The following is a 23,036-nucleotide window of genomic DNA, read 5'->3' on the forward strand; positions in this document are numbered from 1 at the left end:
GACCCGCAGCCAGCAGTGTATTTATTACAAATGTGCACACCGCAGAATCTACTGAGTTATTTTGACATTTTATCTTTTAGCCCATCTAAAAAATGTGTAGAAGGTCAGCGTAATCTGAAGAGGTTTGAGATCTTTGCTGGTTGTGGTGTTTGTGTTGGCAATGTGTGCCGAAAGCAATGTTACGAAAAAGGAAGAGATAACGGCGCAGATCATCGGCAATGCATTACCTCTTGAGAAAACGTAAACTAGTGGGAAAGTAGAAAGACCTTAATCGAACAGGCACGTTTCCCACTTACGGATCTATTACCTCTCGCTCCACTACTTCTAGCACCATTAACCCGTATGTCTGTTCCTAGTTATTTTCTATGTACAATGTGCCATTCCATCACTCGTCGTCGAAGTTGAGCTCCACCTTGCCATCCAAAATATCATTCAAGCCGTCTTGAATGTATGCGCTATCCTCGTCCATTGGCATGTCTGCCAACTCTTGTTCTTTCTGGGTCCCACCCATGAGCGACTTCATCTTCCATCCAAACTCACGGAAGGTCGAGACATCAAGAACCCAACACGTTCCAAAGCATATCATAGAAGAAACAGACGCACAAAGCATTGTTCCAGTTCCAACAGCAACAGCAGCATCCGATGTAAAGTTGTATCCAAGAGGAGGCAGGTGATTTCCTTGAAAAAGGGTGGGAATATACTGGCGGGTGATGGTGGACTTGTAGGCAAATCGAGAAGTGAAAATGGTCACAGCCGCTGCGGTCATGAAAAGAACAGCTTGCTTCTTCCGCCTTTCAAGATACTCTGGTGATGCATCGGCGATTTTGAAATTGTACTGGCGAAGAAGATCCATCGTATTTCTTTTTCGTTAAGTTATACACCAACACTTTTCAAGCTACACAGATAGTAAATGCGCTGGTGCGCACACGCAAAACATACAACATCAATCATGACGACGACAGAATTGGGTACATAATGATACATAGACGTAAAAAAACAAATCAGAATGGAAAAATGACTATGTCACATCGATGTGACGAGTAGAACGAAAATAGTAGGGAAAATAACAAAGACTTTAAGTAGCAAAAGCAGAGCTTTTCTTAAATGTCCTCCTTGAACACGCCTCCCTTTTTGGTGTGGTTAATCGAGAGATCGTCAAAGTTGGTCACGTCCGATGCCGCCTCTGGGATACTTTTCGACCCACTGTGTGTTTCATGTCCCTTCAATGCAGAGGAAACGGTCACGGGTTCTTTCTTGGAAGCAGATGTTGGCTTCTGGTTAGCTGCGGGAGTCTTAAAAGCCTTTTTGATGCTCGAGAATCGTGAGCGGATTCCTCTCTTGTTGTCGTCAACTGCTTGAGTAGTAGCAGGCTTGGCTGGCTCTGGAAGCTTTGGTTCTGCTTTTTTTGCCTTCAGTTCCACAGTAAAGAGGGAACCAACATCTCGGAAACGGTGCTCAGGAACTTCCGATTGCAAGTGATCCGGTAATTCCTTATTGATCTTCTTTTCATCCAGGACCTTGTCATCGATCTCTGCCAAAATGCTCTTTTTGTGAGCCTCCTTAGTGGCAAGATTCTCCTTCTTCTCGTTCTCCAAAGCAACTACCTTTTCATCCAACTCCTTGTGCTCCTGCTCGGCGTTCTTTTCCTTTTCTGCGGCAGATGCTTGCAACTCCTCCACTTCCTTGTCAGTAGCAGTACGCTTACCGGTAACATCCTCAAGATCTGTGGTGAACTTCTCGATTTGTTGATTGGTTTCTTCTAATTGCTTCTTCAACTCTGCAATCTTAGACTCGTACTCCTCGCCTAACTTTTCAGCGGATGCAACCTCATCGGCCAATGCGTTCTTTGAGTCGGTCAAATCCTTCAACTTGGCAGACTCAACAGCCAATTCATCAAGCGTGGGCTTCAACAACTCGTCTCTCTCTGCTTGCATTTTGTCCAACTCCTCCTTACGTCCGCTGATCAAACCTGTTTCCTCCTCGGTGATGCGGTCTTCGTTCTCTTTCTTTTCAGTCAACAAAGCCTCTTTTTCGGTGGCATGTTGTTCTTGCAATTCACGTAACTCGGTGCGCTTACCTTCAACCTCTTCGTTTCTTTCACCTTGGTACACAAGGAATTTTTCATCTTCACCTTGCTTCCTGTCCTCATGAGCATTGAGACGCTCCATCTTTTCTTGCTCTTGTTGTTGTCTCTCTCTCTCCTTGCGAGCCAATTCTTCTTGCTTCGCCTCCTGGTGTTTCTTTTGCAATTCTGCGTGTTTTCTAGCCTTCTCAGCATCGATCTCTCTTTGCGCAGCGGCCTTGCTCTCGAGGTCTGCCAAAACTGGAGTCACGATCAAGCCTGCCAACTTGTCCACCTCAGAAATAGGTAAATGTAAACCTCCACCCAAGTCGACCATGCCAGCCTTGTGTGCCTTCAACCTCTCTTCACTATTCTTTTGTGCAGCAGACAATGCCTTGGAATAAACAAGAGCTTGCTCTTTCAAATCGGCAGGAGCAGTCAGGCGGATAGTCTTTAATCTTTCGCTGGCGGCAGCACTGGCCGCCGCAATCAAAGTTGCATCGACTACTTCATGTGCCTGGAAAGTGGAAGTTCTCTTCTGTGCTGATACAGAGTCTGTGTATCCAGCACCATGTTTCATAGATAAAGAAGCGGTCGCCGATTGCGCAGCAAGTTTTTCTTCATTAGCATTCAAATATTCCGTGGGCTTACCCACAAGACCTGAACGGTAATCGTGTTCAGGGTTGAAACGAGAGTTCAACAGCTTGGTAGAGTTCTGGTCAGCGAGTCTCGAAACTTTGCCCATATCAAGTGCGGCTGACGCTGACTTCGACGCCAAACCGTGCTTGGATACAGACTTTTCAGGCGTAGTTCTCGATGTCATAGTAGATGTGGAATTGTGTTCCGCTTGTCTGTAAACGGAACCCTTATTGTATGTTGGGATTCCTAACTCCACGGCTGGGCCGGCTGCGCGTGGTTTTGCCTTGGCATTGGCGGCAGCTGCATCAGCGTACGGGTCCGTTGAGTCTCTGGACCAAGCCAGTATCTTGTTCTTCTTAGCAGCCAATGCTGCCGTTTGCGCCTCAGGCGCAGCCTGCAAGCGTTCGTAGGATGGTTTTACAGACAAGTCAGACGAAGCTGCTAATAACGCTGCAGCGTCCGAGGCATTAGAATTGACACCAACCGAAGGTCTGCCAGGCGAGTTGTAGACGCCCTGCTTCAACTTCTGCTGGTACAACGCTTGTTTGGATAATGGGCGTCCCCCTGTTTGATAGACGGAAGACATATTAGGTGCAGTTGACGTTTTGATTCTTCAATTGCTGGCTCCCAATGGGATTTCACGCTTCTTCAGACACAAAGATTAAACGAAAAGTAGGAAAAAGAGAAGGGAAATGCGCGCAGACGGGAATACCTGGCACACTATAGAAATGAAATTTTCGTGGCGCTTCTTGCTCTTGGGTAGTTTAAAATGACTGCAAGAAAGAAATTTGAGGAAGAAAGTTGGTGGAGCGCAATACTAAAGCGACAAAGGAGCACCGGTTAATGCCGCTCCTGCACAGTGCTTGAGGTTTCCAAGGGTGGGCCACTGAGCAATAGTGGTGCACACTGCATATTCATCCACTTTTTACTTCCCAATACATCGCAAGAGAAACAACTACAAGCAGTGGAAGCGTCTGTGTGCAGGCGAAACCCTTCCATGACGTCGCCCCACTTAAGTTTGGTCACGTCTTGAATGCGGGTATCAGCTATACTTTCTCGCTTGTGATAAGACTCAGGAATGGAAGGGATGCGATGGTTTGGCTTGCATATGCTATGATTGATTATAGTATTATCCCAAACCTAGCATGTGCATCATGTACGAACCGCAGGCTTCCCAGTATTACAGTGATGGAGATATTGTGTTTTACTCGTTAGGAACAAGTAGTTTTAATACCTTTTCTGTTTATGGCGTTTCCAGCTTTGCATATCATCTGGCTGATTATTTTCTACTTTCAACTTCAAACTTTGCATTAAGGTATCCGGATGAGCCATAAGGGCTATTGGACTACCTGATTAAAACACGCTTATAGATTGAAAGTAATTGCAGACCTTCGGATGCCATGCTATCCTGTTATGCTTCACATACTCACTACATTTTTTTCTGATGCCGATTTTCTATTTTTCAGAGAGACCGTTTCCGATCAACACCCTCTCTGCTATACGTTATGATTCTGCATGTGTTGCGTTCAGGTGTACGTTCAGGCGTGCTTTTCCATTCTTCAGCCTCACCATCGCGGTGACATTAAACACCGTATGTTATTGTCAACAGTAGGAATGCTTTCTGATTTGGCTTCTTGTCTTTAGATTTATGGCAGCTTTCTAATGCTTTGAATGCTTCAGCACTTTCTGCCAACTTGCGAATGGGGACTTTAAGGTCAGGATGTATCGGTTGTGGCTCCGACGTGATAAGAACCACAACTAATTGCAGACATCAGTGAGAGGAGTACAAAAAAATCACTGAGGATATTAAAAATAGAATACGTAAAGTTGGTACTATGGCTTGATGCAAACATCCATTGTACTAAAATACAAAGCATCACTTGATTACAAAGGTTTTTTTGGGGTCGCTTGATCGGTGCTTTATCTCGCGCCTCAACCAGCACCCTATTTATATCTGGATCAGGAAAAAAATGGATCTCATATACACCGGACAACCATACCCCAGTATCTTGGTAAACTTGTGACACGATTTCACATAATTTCTTCATTACCTATTGGAACATAACAATACATCCCTACCATTGAATTCCACAGTATTTTCGTTCAACGTCTCACATTGAGAAATGTCTAGCCCAGTCCATAAAAAGGCCAATCTTTTTGTACGCGGCTCAGACAATGTGTTTCGGCGGAAGTCCCAGGATTCTTCGATTAGCGAACCATGCGATCCCAGAAAGCCGTATCCTAGTTCCAACGAACTCATTGCCTTAGGTTTTCAATTGGCTGATTCTGCGCTTCCCGACGGGGAAACAAAACAACATGAAAATCAGCACGGTCATCCAACCAGTGATCAGGGCTTTACATCCACCAAAACCTCCACCCTAGAGCCTACTTCTAAATTGACGACAAAAAAAGCGTATACATCGGGTTCAGCATCAGGTTCAATGACGAATACTGAAAAGGAAGCTAAAGTCGCTATGAACTCCATCATCACTTCAATCTCGAACAGCGTCTCTTCAATTGGGATTGACAACATTTCAGACAGAATAGTGCCCTTTATTAGTGGTATGGTCTTCATGTATATCGTCCAGAAGTGTGGGCCTTTTGTATCCTACTACTTTGGCATTTTGTTTCACCTACTCAAAGTAGCTCTTGTGTGGGCAGCCATTAGTGTAGCTGGACTATGGTACACAGGCAGACTTCCTGCTTTCCTGTTGAGTGAAATCAAAAAGTCGATTGCCATCACGCTTACAGCACCCGCTGGCATTCCTTCTCCATCTCCAGACCCAATAGGTAATACTTTGCAACCCAAGTTTAAAATTCCCAACCATGTGTGTGCCAGGCCTAAGGCCAATGAAAGAAGCAGATCGAGAGATCAGCTGCCCACTCGAAAAAGCCGAACGTCTTCTCCCGTCAAGAGCACTCAAATTGAAAGTCGCCCTAAGATTACAAGTCTTCGCCAGACTACACCCATGCTGCGGAAGAATATGGAGGGCCAAAAATTGCAGTCGTTGCCAAATTTGCTTTCACCGACTCCCAATACTTGTCCTCGGATTTCTACCTCCCCTGAAAGGCCTATTGACAGGGATAGACGGCATTCGTCTTCTTCCGCAGAATTGTTAGACCGTGACTCTAAACATAAACATCTACCTCCAATCCCCAGACGTTCAACGGAAAACACTGACGGGTCAGTTTTGCCTCTTCTATGCCAAATGGAGGTACAAAAAACACATAATGACGAAACTAGTCAACATTTGCATAGACTGGACACTATGATGAGTAAAACATCAATTCTCGGTACCCGAGCAAACTACACAAAATTTCTCGCCAATGTCAACGAAGTTTGATGTACGCTTTCTTCTTTAACTTTTAATGATTATAATGCTAGTCTCATGTAGCAAACTCGCAGTATATATATGGTACAATCAGATGGATACTTCCCAAATGGCTAGTGGTCCCCTTCCTTCGTAAATTTCCGTGTCGATGAAAGAATCGCCATGGTTGGAGTTGGCACCAAATATCTGCTTCGCGTAGATCTCGGCACCTAAAAAGTAGGCGTCTGCCCATGATCCACCTCTGTCCTTCGGTTTTTTCCATTCTGGGAAGTAGTCTGGAAGCTTGACCATTTTAATGGAAGATGGCACTTGAGTGGCCCCAGTGGCTTCATTGCTTTCGGTTGGTTCATCTGCTTGTTGGTAAGAAGCAAGAGTAGAATTAATACCGTTTTGATCTCCCTTGGACTTCTTTTTAGTGCTTGGTGGAAGAACCAAGTATTGGCGACATGTTTCAAGTATAATAGCTTGTCTCAAACCAGGAATATTGAATGTCGAGCCAACAAAGATTATGTTATCGTAACACTCTTGTCTCTTGTCCAAGTCCGGAACTTTTTGCAAGCACTGCCCAATAGCTTCAGCTATGGTCTGCACTAATCTCGCAGTACCTTGAAATCTTTCCTTTCCAACCACAATCTTACTACCGGTTGTAGGGTCCACGAAAGAGTTTTTCTCCAACTCGCTATTTGGTCTAGCATCCTCCGCCTTCTTCTCTTCCTCAGAAGTGTCTTCGGTTATAATTTTGGCAACCTCATATTCCTCCGCTGAGCTTTCCTTATTTTCATCCAACTCCGTCAAGGAGTAAAAAGTGTCATCGTGGTTATTTAAAACCTCATAGACTGGAGAAGTTTTCAAAGCATGTATCTGCTGCGCAGAAAAGTGAGGAAGCAATTTTTGCAAATCTTCATCGATAGTCTTACCGCCCACTTCTAAACGCATCCCGGCGTACTTGAGCGCCATGTTGCTCGCAACAGGCATAATCTGAGTTGACTCATGGCCAACATTAACCACCAATGCGCTGGAGGTGGCACCCACGCCAAAACCAGCAGCGACAGATAAATCCAAAACGTTGAAAGCGGTAAACTCTAAAGTCTCAAAGACGAATCTGGTAATTTCCTCCACTGCGTATCTAGAATAAGATATCGAAGGCACAATCAAAAGCAATGGAATTTGATTAATGGTGACAATCGGATTGCTCGCAACGATTGTCTGTAGAATGAACTTCAAAAGTGCCTCGAAAGCGGGAACATCCACTATACGCGAACCTTTGATGGGTCTAATTTCTTGCAATGTGCCAGTAGGATTGGATGCTTTATATTCATTGGCGGTGGTGTCTAAATAAACGACAGTTGGGATTTTGTACTGTGGAGGCGTCAAAGAATCACGCAAGCCAAATAGAAAAAGAGTGTGTTCCGAGCCGGCATGGACCACCAAAAAGTTTTCTTCGCGAAAGAGTGGCATAATGTGGTGTAGTTGTAGTTGAAGACGTTCAAGTTGACTTAATCGCATTCGCGGTGCTCGCACGACTACGGATGGAGTTTTATTGTGACATGTAAGATTTTAGATTCAACAGGAAGAAATGAAGATCAAAAATGTGCTTTTGGTGACTTTCTGCTTATTCTGTTCTCGCGACTGTTTGCTTATTATTCTTTTTCTTTTGAATTTTTGAATTTATGTGGGAATAATGTAGGAAGGTAGCGACCTTTGCTGAAAAGTAAAAAGCGGAAGCCAAAATGATGCGCATTCTCACCCAGAGACATAACACATTTAATATAGATCCAGCGACAGTTTCATACCATTGCCCGTCACGAATATTTTTACTACTATCGTAACCATTCTCAAAGTCTTTCAGTTGCAACGACCGTAACTATTTGCAACAATAGTCTTACAGGTGTTCGCCTCGCTACACGCACCTACAGCACCTACACACGACCAGCTCATGCTCTTTTCGATCATCTCAAAGAGACGCGTCCTCCTATTACCACTTGCTTTCCAATACCACGTCCGTCCTATTTATAATTTACATCACATGGAACAGCAATCGATATTGAGATTTTTTGGGCTGAATAAAGGTTCGACACAAAACAAAAGAAAGAGCGACACAGTGTCACCGCTGCCCAAAAAATCTGCTCGTGTCGAGGAGCCAACGAATCAAGACATAGTAAAAAATGAAGGCGAAGGATCCACTCATCCAATTGATCAAAGTCGCCTGATTGATGACTTACGAAGAACCGAAGGGAAGGTTAAAGAGAGTATCAAGGATGAAGAAGCAAGTAAGCTGGAAGAAAGCAGTAGTGATGCGGCTGAGCTCGTCAATGAAAAGAGCGATGAACCTATCGATAATATTGAGGATGCTAGCCGGCTTATTGACATGTCCAAGAAAAACCATCAACATCAACAATTGAATCCAAATGCAAAGATCCCATATTCTCGGCTTACTGACGTATTGGACAAAATCGAAAAGGAATCAGGCCGTTTAAAAATTACTGCTCTTGTCTCAGAGTTCCTTCTAGAAGTCCTAGAACAATATCCAAGTCCAGACAACTTGGTACGCGTTGTCTATCTTTTCATTAATCGTCTTGGGCCCGATTACGAACCGGATTTGGAATTGGGTCTTGGTGAGACTTTGCTTATCAAAGCGATCAGCGAGTGTTATGGTCGTCTGGCTGCCAAAATCAAAAAAGACTATCATGAGGCTGGTGACTTGGGCCTTGTTGCTCAGAAATCTCGCCTGGGTCAACCGACTATGTTCAAACCTGCTCCTTTGGATGTTGACACAGTGTTTGAAAACTTAACTAAAATTGCAAAGTCTACGGGAAAGGACTCGCAAACAAGAAAGATTGGCATCATAAACAAAATGCTCACGGCTTGTAACATGAAAAGCAGCGAAGCAAAGTTTCTAATCAGATCATTGGAGGGAAAGTTACGTATTGGATTGGCCGAGAAGACTGTTTTAATCGCATTAGCTCAAGCGTTCTTGAATTTTGAGAACAAGACATCTAAGAAAATTCTGCCTGAACAGCTTACGAAGGCGGAGAACGTGATTCGTGAGGCCTTTTCATTGATACCTAATTACGAGATCATAATCAGAAACGCCCACAAGTATGGGATTCTCAACTTATTAGAGCATTGCCAATTAACTCCGGGTGTCCCCCTCAAACCAATGTTAGCTAAACCAACCAAATCTATCGGAGAGATTTTGGATAGATTTCAGGGTGAAGAATTTACTTGTGAGTATAAATATGACGGGGAAAGAGCCCAGGTTCATCTACTCGCTGATGGAAGCGTCAGAGTTTACTCCCGTAATTCAGAGGATATGTCAGAGAGATATCCGGATTTGCTTTCGATTGTGAAGGATTTCATCAAAGTTACAACTAATCTGGAAGAAAAGGAGTCTCCAAAGTCTATGATTTTAGATTGCGAAGCTGTCGCCTGGGATAGAGAGAAGCAAAAAATTCTTCCCTTTCAAGTCTTGTCAACTAGAAAACGGAAAGATGTTAATGAAAGTGATATTAAGGTGCATATTTGCTTATTCGCATTCGATTTGCTATACTACAATAATGAGTCTCTTATCACGAAGTCGTTAGAGGAGAGAAGAAGCTGTCTTTTCGAAAACTTCAAAACCATAGAAGGGAAGTTTCAGTACGCAACATATAAGAACTCATCGGACCTAGATGAACTTCAAGCATTTCTAGATCAATCAGTGAAGGATTCATGTGAAGGCTTGATGGTAAAAATGTTGCATGGTCCTGAGTCTTTTTATGAGCCTTCAAAGAGATCAAGAAATTGGTTGAAATTGAAAAAGGATTACTTGGCCGGTGTGGGTGATTCCCTAGATTTAGTGGTTGTCGGAGCTTATGTTGGTAAAGGTAAGAGAACGGGATCTTATGGTGGCTTTTTATTGGCGACTTATAATGATGATACGGGAGAATACGAAACCACCTGCAAGATTGGAACAGGATTTTCTGACGAGGACCTCGCGTCGTTGTACGCTAAATTGAAACCAACGGAGATTTCTAGGCCTAAGCCTTTCTACGTTTACGACACAAAGAATTCTAATGCTGTTCCAGATGTATGGCTTGAGCCAACCTTGCTCTTTGAAGTTTTGACTGCGGATCTCTCTTTGAGTCCGATTTACAAAGCATCTCATCAAGAGTATGGTAAAGGTATTTCCTTGAGATTTCCACGATTTATCAGAACTAGAGAGGATAAAGGTGTTGAAGATGCCACTACGTCTAGCCAAATCGCAGAGTTTTACGAGAGGCAGGCAAACGTTAATTAGCAATACATTGATTAGTTCTTACGTATATGTAATGAATATTCTACATTATCTTTGAGGATTCACTCATTCTTGTCTCTGTTTTTCCTCACTTTGTCTTTGATCTTCTCGCTCAAGCTTTTCCTAGTCTCCTCTGCGCTACGCACATTTCTTGCATTAGTGGAAAAGTTGATCTCAACAGGAGATCCATCAACATGTTCTTCCTGACTCAGTAACGAGACAGGTGTGTGTGCAATTTTCAGACCATAATCATCAATCATAGATGTAGTGGATGATAATACTGAACCTGTGATTTTTTTGATATCAATTTGAGAATTTTTAGCATTCATGTGCAAATCGTAATCTGAGAACATGGGTATGTTCGTATAAGAATTTGTGTGCTTGATTGAAGCGGATTCTGAAGTTGTATCGGAGAGGATATCTTTTGCAGATACGTCGCTATCCGAAATAACACCTGAGTCTGACTCGTCCACGATTGTCTTTTGAGAGAGCTTTTTCGCGTTTCTTCGATTTCTCAACTCTTGAGTTTTCATTTCTTCAATTGCTTCATCCACGATAGAGGGTTCTTTGGTTGAACCCTTCTCCTCGAGTAAGTTAAAATCGTCAGGGAAAAGTTGAATACCGTATTTGTTGACAACGTCAGTAATGTCTTGGCTCAAATCTTTACGGAATTGTTTCAATTCACTTATTGAGGAACCCGAAAAGATCGAAAGATACAATGGTCTGATAGATTTAAGTAAATCTAGACCTTGTTCTCCTGTAATCAATGCAGAATAAGTCACTAGGACCCCAAGAAGATATAATCCTAGCCAAGTGCTGAATAACCCAAATGACGAAAAATAATTATGACGCTTGCAGTACCAAACACCAAGGGATGCATAAAAACTGTAAATGACCGGAGCCAATCCCATACTGACTAGAATTTTCCACGTTGCAACGACATCATTCGCCTTGATCTTCACTGTTGAATTAGCCAATGCAGTTTTAGCTTTCTTTTTAGAATAAGTTTTTGAGAAAATAAAAACGGGAGAGAACAAAATGGAACCAGGAAGGGACAACAGGAGGAAAAATATCAACTTTAATATCCGACCGACAAAGACAGGCAAAAGCGAGAGTTTATGCTTTTCATCACAGTCCTCCACATGATGATCTGGTAAGTTCATCAGCTTCAATAATTCGTTATAACGCAAAATCTTCTTCTTCAACTCTTGCATATCAGGGCGGTCTTTGAAGGTTTCATAACCAAGTAACAATCTTCTGTTCATTTCTACCACCATCGGTAAAGGCAAAAATTGAGCAAAGTTACCAGCATACAAACGTCTCGCGGCCTGAATAACCATCAATGTTTCATAATCAGGGCAATTTACCGTAACTGCGCGTAATCCGGCAGTTACAGTATCTAAAAGCTCTTTAATGGCTTCGCGATGAGTACTGGGGTTATCGTACTTTTCAACCAAGCTTCTGGAGATCTCAATTGGATGACCAAACTCGATAACAGCTCTTGATCTGAACTTATGAGCGTTGAAGTAGTTCATACCACAAGGAACAATTTTCACATTACACTTTGGATCATGACTCATAGCACCTAACGCCATTATTGCAACACCGGCCTTTAATGGAAGCATATCCGGTCTATCGTGAGAACCGCCTTCAGGGAAGATGCCTAGACACTCATTGTTGCTCAAGTGGTCAAAAACATACTGGTAGACTTGTTTTTGGTCAATCTTGTCAGCGATCTTATAAGGAGTACCCTTTTGCAACAACTCGACGACCTTTTCTGACTTTTTGAATTCTTTTTTGATCACCAATTCTGTATCCGACCTAATCTCAGCAATCTCTGAGGCACCAAGTGATTGAGGTAAAGCAAGAAGTCCTCTCACCGCACACTCTTTCGTGAAAAATGTACCTTTACCCTTGACTACCAAAGGATTCGATTCGAAATCAACCGAAATTTTCCCCGTACCATTCACCAACATATCCTGAGGCCGATTGACTGGAATTGACAATTGTAAACGAGACAAGGGTCCAATTACAGGGTGCGCATAGGATTTTGCGGCGATGAGGAACGAAATGCGTCTGTTCGATTCTCTCTTGACCTGATTCATAAGAATAATGGGATCCACGAATTGAGAAGCATGAGGGGCAGCCACAAATATAACTGGGCCCTGCTTTGGAAGACGGAAAGCTCCTCTTGGCCTGATCTCTCTAAAGAAACAATCGAAAATTACCGAGAAAATCCATGCAACAACATCATAAACCCATAGTTGGAAGCGAGTGAACTTTTTGTATTTGAGATTGAGTACACTGGAAGATTTCTTGGAAGCGGGGCTGGCCTGTTCCTGCGACGAAACTTCCTCCTGGGCCATATGCAAAAGTCTTAGAATGGTTGAGAAATTGTTGAATTAAGTCTCAAAAGAACTGCCGCATGTACAATTGGACCAGACAGGTTCCTCATTTGCATCAGGGCATGGGATGTACGGATGTGCCCGCCTTGAAGTTCCTGTGGAAACGTCTGGAAAACTTGGAAACGCCATCTGGTTTTTTCGCTAGTAGGTTTCTCACATCAAGCGGTCAAGTTCTTTGGGCAGGAGGAAGGTTTCGTCAGCATCAAATGCGAGCTGTTATGGGATATGTTACAATGGCAGTTCCTGTATATCTACTTAGCTTTCTCTGGGGTCAAGGCAAAATGCGGCTCTTTTTCAGTGGAGGAAGCAATTCACTGCGCAAGAGTGCGATCGTTTGCGTCGTAACAACATCGCATAATTTTTTGAGTTTCGTTCCTCTTTCAAGGTTCTCTTTATCTCTTCATTTCTCCTCCTTTACTGGTCAGGATTCCACGGAACTAAATCTTCTGTCCGCTACGTAACAATGCCCCACACGGAGCATGTGCAAACCATGGGTGGTCATGTGTGAAGATGTACGGGTGTAGTTTATCCGAGGATCTCGGTCCGTCATGAGTGTAGTTTTTTTCGGTACTGGGGAAAAGGTCGAGCGTGGAAATATGAGCCTGGCAATACTGCGCGCCGATTGTCTACCATGTGGCTGAAAAAAAAAAAACTCTACCGAGGTGTCACCATATAAGCCATATTGCAAAAACGTTTAGCCAGACGAAACCAAACAGTTTGTCCGCGGAGCAAACGCACCCCCCTAGATTATTCTTGGAAGTCTGTTTCTTTTCTGGCGAGAGCGGAGTTCGTACTTAAGCGGGTTCCGGCTTCATTGTGCACACCTCGGTATGTCTGGGGAAACTTCACAAGCGCACCCCGCAAAAAAAAAAGATGAGTGGATGTATAAAAGGGTATGACAAACTCGAACTAACTCGCTTCTCTTTAGAAACCCTAGTTTTCACAAAGGTTGAGTTACACTTTATTTATCTTTTCCATTATATATACTTTCATCGATGACTGTCTCCTTCAAGGATAAGGTTGTCGTTGTCACCGGAGCTGGTGGTGGCTTAGGTAAATTCTACTGTTTGGAGTTTGCGAAAAGAGGCGCCAAGGTTGTGGTAAATGACTTGGGTGGCTCTTTGGGCGGTCAAGGCGGAGATTCAAGGGCCGCTGATGTTGTGGTTAATGAGATCAAGAGTGCCGGCGGCATTGCTGTGGCTGATTACAACAACGTGTTGGATGGCGAAAAAATCATTGAAACTGCCGTTAAAAACTTTGGTACTGTCCATGTCGTGGTCAACAATGCCGGTATCTTGAGAGATTCTCAGTTCAAGAAGATGACTGATGCAGACTTCCAGTTGGTTGTTGATGTTCATGTCAATGGTGCTTTCAAAGTCACCAAAGCCGCTTGGGAATACTTCCGGAAACAAAAGTACGGCAGAATCATAAACACCGCCTCTCCAGCCGGATTGTATGGTAATTTCGGCCAGGCTAACTATTCTGCTGCCAAGATGGGTCTTGTTGGTTTTGCTGAAACTTTGGCAAAAGAAGGCGAGAGATACAACATCAAGGCTAACACTATTGCTCCATTGGCCAGATCTAGAATGACTGAAAAGGTCTTGCCCCCTCCAATTTTGGAGAAGTTGAACCCTGACAAGGTTGCTCCTTTGGTGTTGTATTTGTCTTCAGACGCCAATGAGAGTATCAACGGGAAAATTTTTGAAGTTGCTGCTGGTTTCTTTGCCCAAATCCGCTGGGAACGTTCAGGGGGTGTCTTATTTAAGCCAGATGACTCCTTTACACCGGAGGCTGTAGCAAAGAAGTTTGACGAAATCCGTGATTTCGAGAGCAGTGGTAAACCAGAGTTGTTGCAGGTTCAACATCCAGATCAACTCAATAACTATTTTGAGTTGCAAAAAGCCGCCAGTCAATTGGGACCTAATGACACTGCTGGTGTTGATCCAGTGACATTGAATGGAAAAGTGGTTTTGATTACTGGTGCTGGTTCCGGCTTGGGAAGAGACTACGCGTTGGCTTTTGCTAAGGCTGGCGCGAAAGTTGTTGTCAATGACTTTAAAGATCCTTCTCAAGTTGTCGAAGAGATTAAGAAGGCTGGTGGTGATGCTCACGGTGACAAACATGATGTTGCTTCCCAGGCGAAGGAGATTATTGATAATGTCATTGGCAAGTATGGCACAATCGATATTTTGGTCAACAATGCTGGAATTTTGAGAGACCGTTCTTTTGCAAAAATGTCCTATGAGGATTGGTTACAAGTTCAAAAGGTGCATTTGGCTGGCACGTACCAGTTGACTAGATTGGCATGGCCACATTTCCTTGAAAAGAAGTACGGCAGAGTTGTGAATATCACTTCGACCTCTGGAATCTATGGTAACTTTGGTCAAGCCAATTACGCCACGGCTAAAGCTGCTATTGTTGGATTGACCAGGACTCTCGCCATTGAAGGTTCTAGAAGTAACATTAAGGTTAATGTTGTGGCACCACATGCGGAAACGGCTATGACATTGACCGTTTTCAGAGAGGAAGATAAGAACTTATATCCTCCAAAGTTGGTTGCGCCATTGTTAATTTTCTTGGCTTCTGAGAATGTCCCTGTCACTGGTGAGATTTTCGAAGGAGGTGGAGGTTGGATTGGAGCCACTAGATGGCAAAGAGCTAAAGGTGCTGCTTCTAAAGAAGAACATATTACTCCTGAATTTGTTCGTGACCACCTTGCTGACATTGTTGACTTCTCTACTGGAACTGCAAACCCAACTACCACGACTGAAGCATCTATGGCGTTTTTGAGTGCTGTTGAGGATGATGACGATGATGAGGACGAAGAGGAAGAGGAAGATGATGATGATGATGAGAATCCAGACAAGATGCCAGATCCTGTGTTTACTTGGAACGACCGTGATGTTATTTTGTATAATATTGCAGTCGGAGCCACCCGTAAGGAATTGAAGTATGTGTATGAGAACGATCTGGACTTCCAAGTTGTTCCAACATTTACACACTTGCCTACATTTAACTCTGTCAAGTCTCAGTTGACTTTTTCAAGGTTGTTGAGAAACTTCAATCCTATGCTTTTGTTGCATGGCGAACACTACATCAAAATCAACAAGTTCCCAATTCCAATTGAGGCATCAGTGACAACGTCGTACCAACCCATCACATTGACCCAAAAAGGAACTAATGCTATCGTCGTTCATGGATCAAAGTCTGTCGACACTGAGACTGGCGAGGAGCTTTTCTCCAACGAGGCTACTCTTTTCATCAGAAACTGTGAGTGTGACAACAAAAAGTTTGTGGAGCGCAGATCGTTTGCTACAAACTCCTTTGCTGCGCCAAAGAGTGAGCCTACTTTCTCCCACGATATCAAGACTTCGCCTGACCAAGCCGCCTTATACAGATTGACAGGCGACAGAAATCCATTGCACATTGATCCTGCCTTTGCCAAAGGTGCCAAATTTGATGATCCTATTTTGCATGGTATGTGCACTTATGGATTGAGTGCAAAGGTATTGTTGGATGAGTTTGGACCATTTAACGAAATCAAGGGTAGATTCACCGGCATTGTTTTCCCAGGTGAAACCTTGAGGGTTCTTGCATGGAAGCAAGGTGATACTGTGATTTTCCAAACTCATGTGGTGGACAGGAAGACTATCGCTATCAACAATGCTGCTATTAAGTTGATTGGTGACAAGGGCAAGTTGTAGTTTTCTAGTACATGACTTATAATGAATGGTTTATTGAGCGAAAGCAAGTGTAAGCTGTATTCAATGTAGAAGCATGGCTTATCAAGTTTATAAAGCTACTGGAGACAGAAGTTTTCTTTAGTGAATTTTTATGTCTCAGGAGTGTGAAATGTTTCTGTTTCTGAAAGTAGGCTTTCGTTCGTGAGCGAAGTTGTAAGCTAACTCTACAGGGAGCATAAAAGTCGTCTATGTAGCTGAACAAAGAACACATTCAACAGATGCACAATCTATGATGATGTGTCTTTGGGTACTATCCTCTGTTCGGAGGCCATATTAATTTCATCTTATCGTTGCATTGGTTGTGCTCGTATCATGGGACTAGTCTTCTAGTCGCCCTCTTCGTCAACTTCGTCAATGAAGGTCGCAAAAGGCAGTGCGCCTAAAGACGAATAAGCGCGGCGGTCGCGAGTGCGCACATCGCGCAATTCGAGCGGTGCATCGCTAATATCGTCAGGCGCGCCTGTAAGCGGCGAGCTCACGGGGGGCGATGAAAACGCACTTAGCCCGCCTAAGGCAAGCCGCGGCCTGCTGGGGAATGTGAAACTTCGTTCCAAATCTGATTTCCCATCAAATAGATCTGTGTCTCCGGTCGGCGTAGCCACTGACTCGATGAGCAGGTCGCTCGACAGAAACGCGAATGACGAAGGTTCGGAGCAGAGCAGCAGCAGCAGCAGTGCAAGCAGCGCCAGCAGCAGCAGCGCGCGGTGGAACAATGCGGCGGGCGGCGCCAACAGATCGGCGCGGCGTAGTTTGGTCGAACGTTTGCGCGCAAGAGGCGAAGGTGGGTCAAAAGCACTGCATGACGCCAGGCGCGCATGCAGGGAACAGCGTCGTGGAGGGTGGTGGAACAGGCGCGCGCGCGTGAGCTTGGCCGCCTGAAGTACCCGGTGCATCTGGGTCTCGCATGTGGCGCGGTGCTTGATGTCACGCATTTCCACGTATCCCTGCGGTTGGCAGAGACTGCGGTGGGTCTCGAAAAACCGCCGGTATCCGCCATCCAAGACTACAATGTCTGGATAGTGGAGGTACGGGTAGCGGTGGGCATTGTGGGCGCGGTCCAACTTTCGCAAGTGGCTGGCCATTGTGGGCGCCCTGAACACCGAGTACTCGCAGTGGAATATGAGAAGGCGTGTGCGGCGCAGAACAGGGCGGCCAAAGAACATGTGCTGCAATTCGCTCTGCAGCGGTGCGTGCATGGCACCATCAATGTGTCCGCCTTGGTATTCGTAACGGAACCGGCAGTCCACCACAATGTACTCGTCGAACAAGCCGGCGCGCGCGCCCGAAAGTATGCGCGCCATTTCTTCGGCGTCGATGCGCGGGAGCAGCTCCTGCGCCGCTTGGAACGTGCGGATGGGCGTGTGCCGGAGGTGGCCTGTGGGCGGCTCGCCCTGACTGAGATCCTCCAACGGCACAAAGCTCAGGTCGTGCAGTTTGTCCTCGTAGTGATGGCTAGCATAGGTATTTCCCGAATACTCGCTTTCCTCATAGTGTCGTTGGCTGTAAAGATTCTCCTCATAGGAACGCTCCGTCAACTTTTTATTCGCGTAGCAATCGAGGGGGTACTTATCCATCGGGTAGTTTTCCTTTTCCAGATCGCAGTCTGAATCCTCCAACGTGGTATCTCTGTCGCTGTCGCTTTCGCTTTCGCTTGCGTCCTTCTCCCGATGTGTGAACGGATGTGTGGCTCGTGCCGCTGCCAATTCCAAGGTGCTCACCAATGAGCTGAAAGGGCGCCGCTTGCGCATTTGGCCTGGCGAAACCACGTTATTCCTCATCCTGATGACCAGATGGCTGTAGACCAATGTCAGCTGTGCAATGAGATCAGAAGGTCAGATGGTGAATGCCACTTACACACTCTTTCTCAGACAGTCGGATTCTAGCTTGTCCAGAGGAGTATGATGGCCACAGTAGTCAGATCCAGAAAACAACCGGAGTGGGGCCTTCGTTTCTTGCACAGGAGCGTTTGGCCCGCGCGCAGTTGATGCTTCCCAAATCGAGTACCCACAAACAGATCCTTCCCACCACGGTTCCGTGTGCCGGAAAGAAGCGCCGTGATGCACATATCCGCGCCTTGCCTTCTATAATTATCGAGCTTAAACTTTCTTCTTTAGGTTTTTCTTTATGTCTTTAGCCATCTAATGCCCATTAGGCTCACATCTATTGGGTTCTATCTCCTGTAGGTGTAGCGTTGCAGCTGTAGGTAGCGTTTTGTGCCTTGCTCCGTGTTCTGCGCGGGTGTTTACGTTTCCCGTTTGGGTCCGCGCACTTCATAGTGTATGCACCGCGACCTTTTCCTTACTTTCCCCAAGTAACTGCGGTGCTTCTTTTCCGCTCGTTTCTAATTTTAAAATAGTCTACCATTATTTGAAACTTTGGTACTGCCTCTTGGAATGGGAAGAACGGTTTATCTTTTTTTTGTTTACTATTGACATGTTGTTTTGTTTTCGTTTTGTGCAGCGCGCATGTGGAGAAAGTTCTCTTGCGTCAGCCTGCTTCCAGCCGCTCAGATGCTAAATCTCCAATAAGCTTGCGTTATCCCTTCTGTGCATTGGTGACAATTTTCTACTATACTTTTATTAAACTCATTTAGGCTTGCTAGTCATTAACGTTGGTCTCACTAAACCTTTTTCGCTCTTGTTTGGTGACGCACTCACTTGTATTGCATTTACCCCATTGGGAAGCGACGCTGACGCTCAGTGATGCCTCACCGTTTCGAAAACGGCTAGACAAATCCAATCGTATCTGTGTCGTGTATTTTTTACAAGGTTGCTTAGTTGCCTCGGCTAAACCTCGTTTCACCCAAGCCGATCGAGATACTGATCCATAGTCAATGTTCGGTTCGCCTCCTCTGATTCAGAATCGCTAACCAACTCAATCTCATTGGCCAATGAGTACTCCATACTGTTGCGTTCCGGGTTGCGTTCTACGCTACTCCGTTCTACACTGTTGCGACCAAAGCTCCGCTCCATGCTACTTCTGCTATGTGAATCGTCCGTCAAATACGCATGAAGATTAAGCGAGGAGCTGGAACTTGTGATCCGCGAAAATGGATTGGAGTGAATAGAGCTGATGGAATTTTTGCGAGACCCGTTGTCTATACTATCGCAACTCTGTATCAGTTCACCTCCTGAGTGTCGTTTATCACGGCCAAATAATGGTGGCGGTACGAGATCTGTGTAATTCGAGAGGCTTCCTCGTTCATATGGCGACAGTAGCGCATTTATTGTAGCTGGTCCAGCCTTTTGTTCTGCATTCTTCTTTGCTCTGGAGAAGAACCGTCGGGATGGACTAAAAATAGACTTGAGTGACAGTGGTGACCCAGCACCAATTGTTACTGCATTTGCGGTAGGCGTATTCCGTGCTGGCGATGTTCTCAAGGGTGTAGTATGTGCGCTCTTCGTTGGACTGTGGAATGAACTTGATACTAAGTTTAGAGGTGGGGGGATTGAGCCTCGGGAAAGCTTCAGCAGATTTGAATTACTCGAAGTAGAATTTTTAATCGTCGATTCGGATTCCGCCTGCGAAGTTTTCTCCGAAAGTGATGATAACAAGTGGTTCGTATCGAGAACCTCTGGCTCTGAGTCGTCCTCAATGGAGCCAAGCGAAGAAGAGTCATCCAAATACGAATCTAGTAGGTCATCCACTCGTCCCAAGTCCATGAGGTTTGGTGGCTCCTCTTGATTAGGCTTCATATTCACAGTGATTGGGAGCAGACTTGGTGGGACTGGAGTCATTGTCGACTCAGCTTTTCCGACAAAAAAGTGTTTGATTTTTGAAGTTAGTTTGTTGTCTGAAGCCCAAGCTTCAGCTTGGAGCGGTGATTGGCTATTAATAATATCTCGGTTAAAATTTTTGAAGTCTTCAATTTCTTTTGGAGACAAATCAAAAACAGTGAAAGGGTCTTCCTTGATTTCTTTTATTGTCGGACGATGGCGAGGATCTTTGGATAAAAGCTTGCGAATGAGATTCTTGAGGAGATCAAGTTCTTTCAAATCTTGCTCTTCCACATGGGATCCCTTTTGCGTGTTAGGGAATTTTAACTCGCCATTGACTATATTTTTGAAAAGACCAAACTCATTGAATCCCTCAAATGGAAGCTGATGAAAAAATAAACAATAAAGGATGACACCAAGCGACCATATGTCTATGCGGGCATCAATACTGCTTTTCAAAAGATCCTTCTCATTGAACATCAGAAGCCTTTTATTCACAAATTGGCATAGCTCTGGTGCAAAAAAGGCAGGTGTACCCATGGTTTTCCCTAGTTCTTTATCATCATTGGCATTATTTTCTAAAATGAGACTCACTCCAAAATCGGATATCTTGATTGTCCGATCTCGGCTGATTAACAAGTTTGATGGTTTGAGGTCCCTGTGAATTATATGCTTGTATGAGTGTAGATATTCTAGGCCATTAGTAACGTCTCGTAGGATTTTGTTAAGGGTAATACTCTTGTTCGGGTCCTTGAAGTATTTTTCGTGGTAATGATTATATTTCTTCCATTCAATCTCTCCAAGCTGGCAGTACTCCAACACGAGCAATATCTTGTCGAATTTCATATCATCTATAACCTGATATAGCTTGACGACGTTCGGATGATTGCATTCCTTCATTATCTGAATTTCCCTCTTGATTTTCAATGTATGGCTCATGTACGTTCGCGTAATGAGTTTCGTCTTATCCACTCTATTGATGGTCTTAATGGCCACATAATCTTCTGTTCTATCTGGTGATATGTCTTCGGCCAACATTACTTTCCCGAATTGGCCCTGACCTATAGTCTCAAGAAGTTTGAAGCGGTTATTAACCACTTTCCGTTTAGACGCTGGGTCTAATTCCACCGTAAGAGTTTGTATATCCATCGAATTTTGGTACCTGGCATATGTTTTTCGTTTGCAGTATAAGTGGGATTAGAGAATTAGAACTTGGGACCTAAAGACTTGACTTTTGATTATGCGCTCTTTTACAAATGCATTATTAAACATGCAGCGCGTTGCGCGACGGACAAAATACTTATCACGTTGAAAAGGCTCAAATTACATGGATCAGAATGATGAAAAAAACCCTAGTGTAACAACCATGGACTGTTCTGTAGAGAAAAAAACGAATAGAAGAATAAGCAATCATTAATTCAATATGAATTATGTTTGTAGTCATTTATTGCACACTAATCTACACTGACCAAGAGCTGGTCTCTATAATACAAAACTTCTCACGAGGTCAACATTTCCCCAATTCGAGCATTATCTTTTTCTTCCTGGATCAATCTCTTTTCGTCGCTTTCCTCATTTAGCTCCTTTATAAGTTCTTCTTCTTCTTCCGTTAACCCGCTAATATCGGGGGGTATTTGCTGCATCTGTACAGATGGAGCATAGTTAATGAATCTGAGCTGCTCCAAAATCTCTTGCTTCACACTTTCAAGATATTTTTTGGAGTTTTTGTTATCTAGACGTCCCTCCAATTGCGGGTGAAGTGAGTAGTCTGGACCAAACCAGTCGTAGGAGGGAATATCCTGAGGAAGCTTAGATTCTAAGGTCACATCATTCAAAACCGAAGTCTCATAGCACCATAATCGAGAAACATTCCGCGGTGTATATCCACCCCCACCCAATACTAGCATTGGAATCCCAAAGGATTTCACAAACTTAACACATTCACCGTGGGCTCGGATATTTAGGTTGAAACAGCCCAATCTATCATAACCCAACGAGTCTGCACCACACTGTTGTACAATACACGTAGGCTGGAATTTTGTTATAAGCGGTTCCATAACCAGCTTGAATAGATATGTGTACGAATCGTCATCTATCCCGTCTTTCAAGGGTACATTGACCGCAAAATTCTTGCCTGAACCGATTCCAGTCTCATCTATCGAGCCAGTACCGGGAAAAAACTCCCCGTTGAACTTGTGGAACGAGACGGTCATTACACGATCTGTAGTATAAAATGCCTCTTGTACACCATCTCCGTGATGCAAATCGATGTCAATGTACATGACTCGTGGGTGTACACGAAGCAAATTAAGAATTGCAAGAACAATGTCGTTCACGTAGCAGAACCCACTGGGTTCGAATTTTTTCGCATGGTGGAGCCCGCCCGACCAGTTAATGGCTATATCGCTCATGCCACTTATTAGTTTTCTGGAGGCGTCCAAGGAAGCGCCGGCGTAAATGCTAGAGTAGTCGTACATGCCGTCAAAGATGGGGCAGTCGTCACCAATGTTGAACTGAGCCAATTTGTCTTCGCCCAATTTCGATGCAAGTTCAGGTGTCACTGATTGCAAGAAATCCATGTAGTCTTGCGAGTGAAACTCTAAAAGTTCCTCCTTAGTGGCTCTTCTGGGAGAATATAGATCCATCTTTTCGTGGAGCTTGTACAGTACCACCAAATGGTCTGTAAGCATCAAGCGGAAAGGTTTCATTGGATGGTATGGGCCATAATGGTAACGAGATACATCAGGGTTAAAATGATAGGAGACATTTTTTAGATTCAGTTGTAGCTGCGGATAATATAGGGGCTTATGGGCCTCCGTTTTGGCATCATTGGTGAACGTGGAAGACATTGGACCACAGCCTT

General features: G+C 44.3%; 10 protein-coding genes across 10 annotated transcripts; 3 read left to right on the forward strand and 7 right to left on the reverse strand. All coding sequences in view use genetic code 12, as the record gives it.

Moving 5' to 3' along the window:
• Positions 1–385: 385 nt before the first annotated feature.
• Positions 386–853, reverse strand: FOB63_002007 (uncharacterized protein; the record flags this gene model as incomplete). The annotated part of the gene is made up of 1 exon (XM_002617849.1): positions 386–853. The coding sequence occupies one exon, from the start codon at positions 851–853 to the stop codon at positions 386–388; it is 468 nt and encodes a 155-aa protein (XP_002617895.1).
• Positions 854–1,100: 247 nt separating this feature from the next.
• On the reverse strand, positions 1,101–3,287 carry FOB63_002008 (uncharacterized protein; the record flags this gene model as incomplete). Its single annotated transcript, XM_002617848.1, has 1 exon — positions 1,101–3,287. One exon carries the CDS (start codon positions 3,285–3,287, stop codon positions 1,101–1,103), a length of 2,187 nt encoding a protein of 728 aa, XP_002617894.1.
• A 1,537-nt stretch (positions 3,288–4,824) lies between these two features.
• On the forward strand, positions 4,825–6,045 carry FOB63_002009 (uncharacterized protein; the record flags this gene model as incomplete). The annotated part of the gene is made up of 1 exon (XM_002617847.1): positions 4,825–6,045. The coding sequence occupies one exon, from the start codon at positions 4,825–4,827 to the stop codon at positions 6,043–6,045; it is 1,221 nt and encodes a 406-aa protein (XP_002617893.1).
• A 78-nt stretch (positions 6,046–6,123) lies between these two features.
• Positions 6,124–7,539, reverse strand: ARP9 (Arp9p; the record flags this gene model as incomplete). The annotated part of the gene is made up of 1 exon (XM_002617846.1): positions 6,124–7,539. One exon carries the CDS (start codon positions 7,537–7,539, stop codon positions 6,124–6,126), a length of 1,416 nt encoding a protein of 471 aa, XP_002617892.1.
• A 430-nt stretch (positions 7,540–7,969) lies between these two features.
• On the forward strand, positions 7,970–10,312 carry CDC9 (DNA ligase (ATP); the record flags this gene model as incomplete). Its single annotated transcript, XM_002617845.1, has 1 exon — positions 7,970–10,312. The coding sequence occupies one exon, from the start codon at positions 7,970–7,972 to the stop codon at positions 10,310–10,312; it is 2,343 nt and encodes a 780-aa protein (XP_002617891.1).
• Positions 10,313–10,371: 59 nt separating this feature from the next.
• SCT1 (bifunctional glycerol-3-phosphate/glycerone-phosphate O-acyltransferase) lies at positions 10,372–12,675 on the reverse strand (the record flags this gene model as incomplete). Its single annotated transcript, XM_002617844.1, has 1 exon — positions 10,372–12,675. The coding sequence occupies one exon, from the start codon at positions 12,673–12,675 to the stop codon at positions 10,372–10,374; it is 2,304 nt and encodes a 767-aa protein (XP_002617890.1).
• A 1,034-nt stretch (positions 12,676–13,709) lies between these two features.
• Positions 13,710–16,418, forward strand: FOX2 (bifunctional hydroxyacyl-CoA dehydrogenase/enoyl-CoA hydratase; the record flags this gene model as incomplete). The annotated part of the gene is made up of 1 exon (XM_002617843.2): positions 13,710–16,418. The coding sequence occupies one exon, from the start codon at positions 13,710–13,712 to the stop codon at positions 16,416–16,418; it is 2,709 nt and encodes a 902-aa protein (XP_002617889.1).
• A 365-nt stretch (positions 16,419–16,783) lies between these two features.
• MIH1 (putative tyrosine protein phosphatase) lies at positions 16,784–18,235 on the reverse strand (the record flags this gene model as incomplete). Its single annotated transcript, XM_002617840.2, has 1 exon — positions 16,784–18,235. The coding sequence occupies one exon, from the start codon at positions 18,233–18,235 to the stop codon at positions 16,784–16,786; it is 1,452 nt and encodes a 483-aa protein (XP_002617886.2).
• Positions 18,236–19,255: 1,020 nt separating this feature from the next.
• FOB63_002015 (serine/threonine protein kinase) lies at positions 19,256–21,322 on the reverse strand (the record flags this gene model as incomplete). Its single annotated transcript, XM_002617839.2, has 1 exon — positions 19,256–21,322. One exon carries the CDS (start codon positions 21,320–21,322, stop codon positions 19,256–19,258), a length of 2,067 nt encoding a protein of 688 aa, XP_002617885.2.
• Positions 21,323–21,672: 350 nt separating this feature from the next.
• HOS2 (histone deacetylase) lies at positions 21,673–23,022 on the reverse strand (the record flags this gene model as incomplete). Its single annotated transcript, XM_002617838.1, has 1 exon — positions 21,673–23,022. One exon carries the CDS (start codon positions 23,020–23,022, stop codon positions 21,673–21,675), a length of 1,350 nt encoding a protein of 449 aa, XP_002617884.1.
• Between the last annotated feature and the right edge of the window lie 14 nt (positions 23,023–23,036).

The sequence above is a fragment of the Clavispora lusitaniae genome (genome assembly GCF_014636115.1).
Source record: "Clavispora lusitaniae strain FDAARGOS_655 chromosome Unknown tig00000038_pilon, whole genome shotgun sequence".
Classification (NCBI taxonomy): domain Eukaryota; kingdom Fungi; phylum Ascomycota; class Pichiomycetes; order Serinales; family Metschnikowiaceae; genus Clavispora; species Clavispora lusitaniae.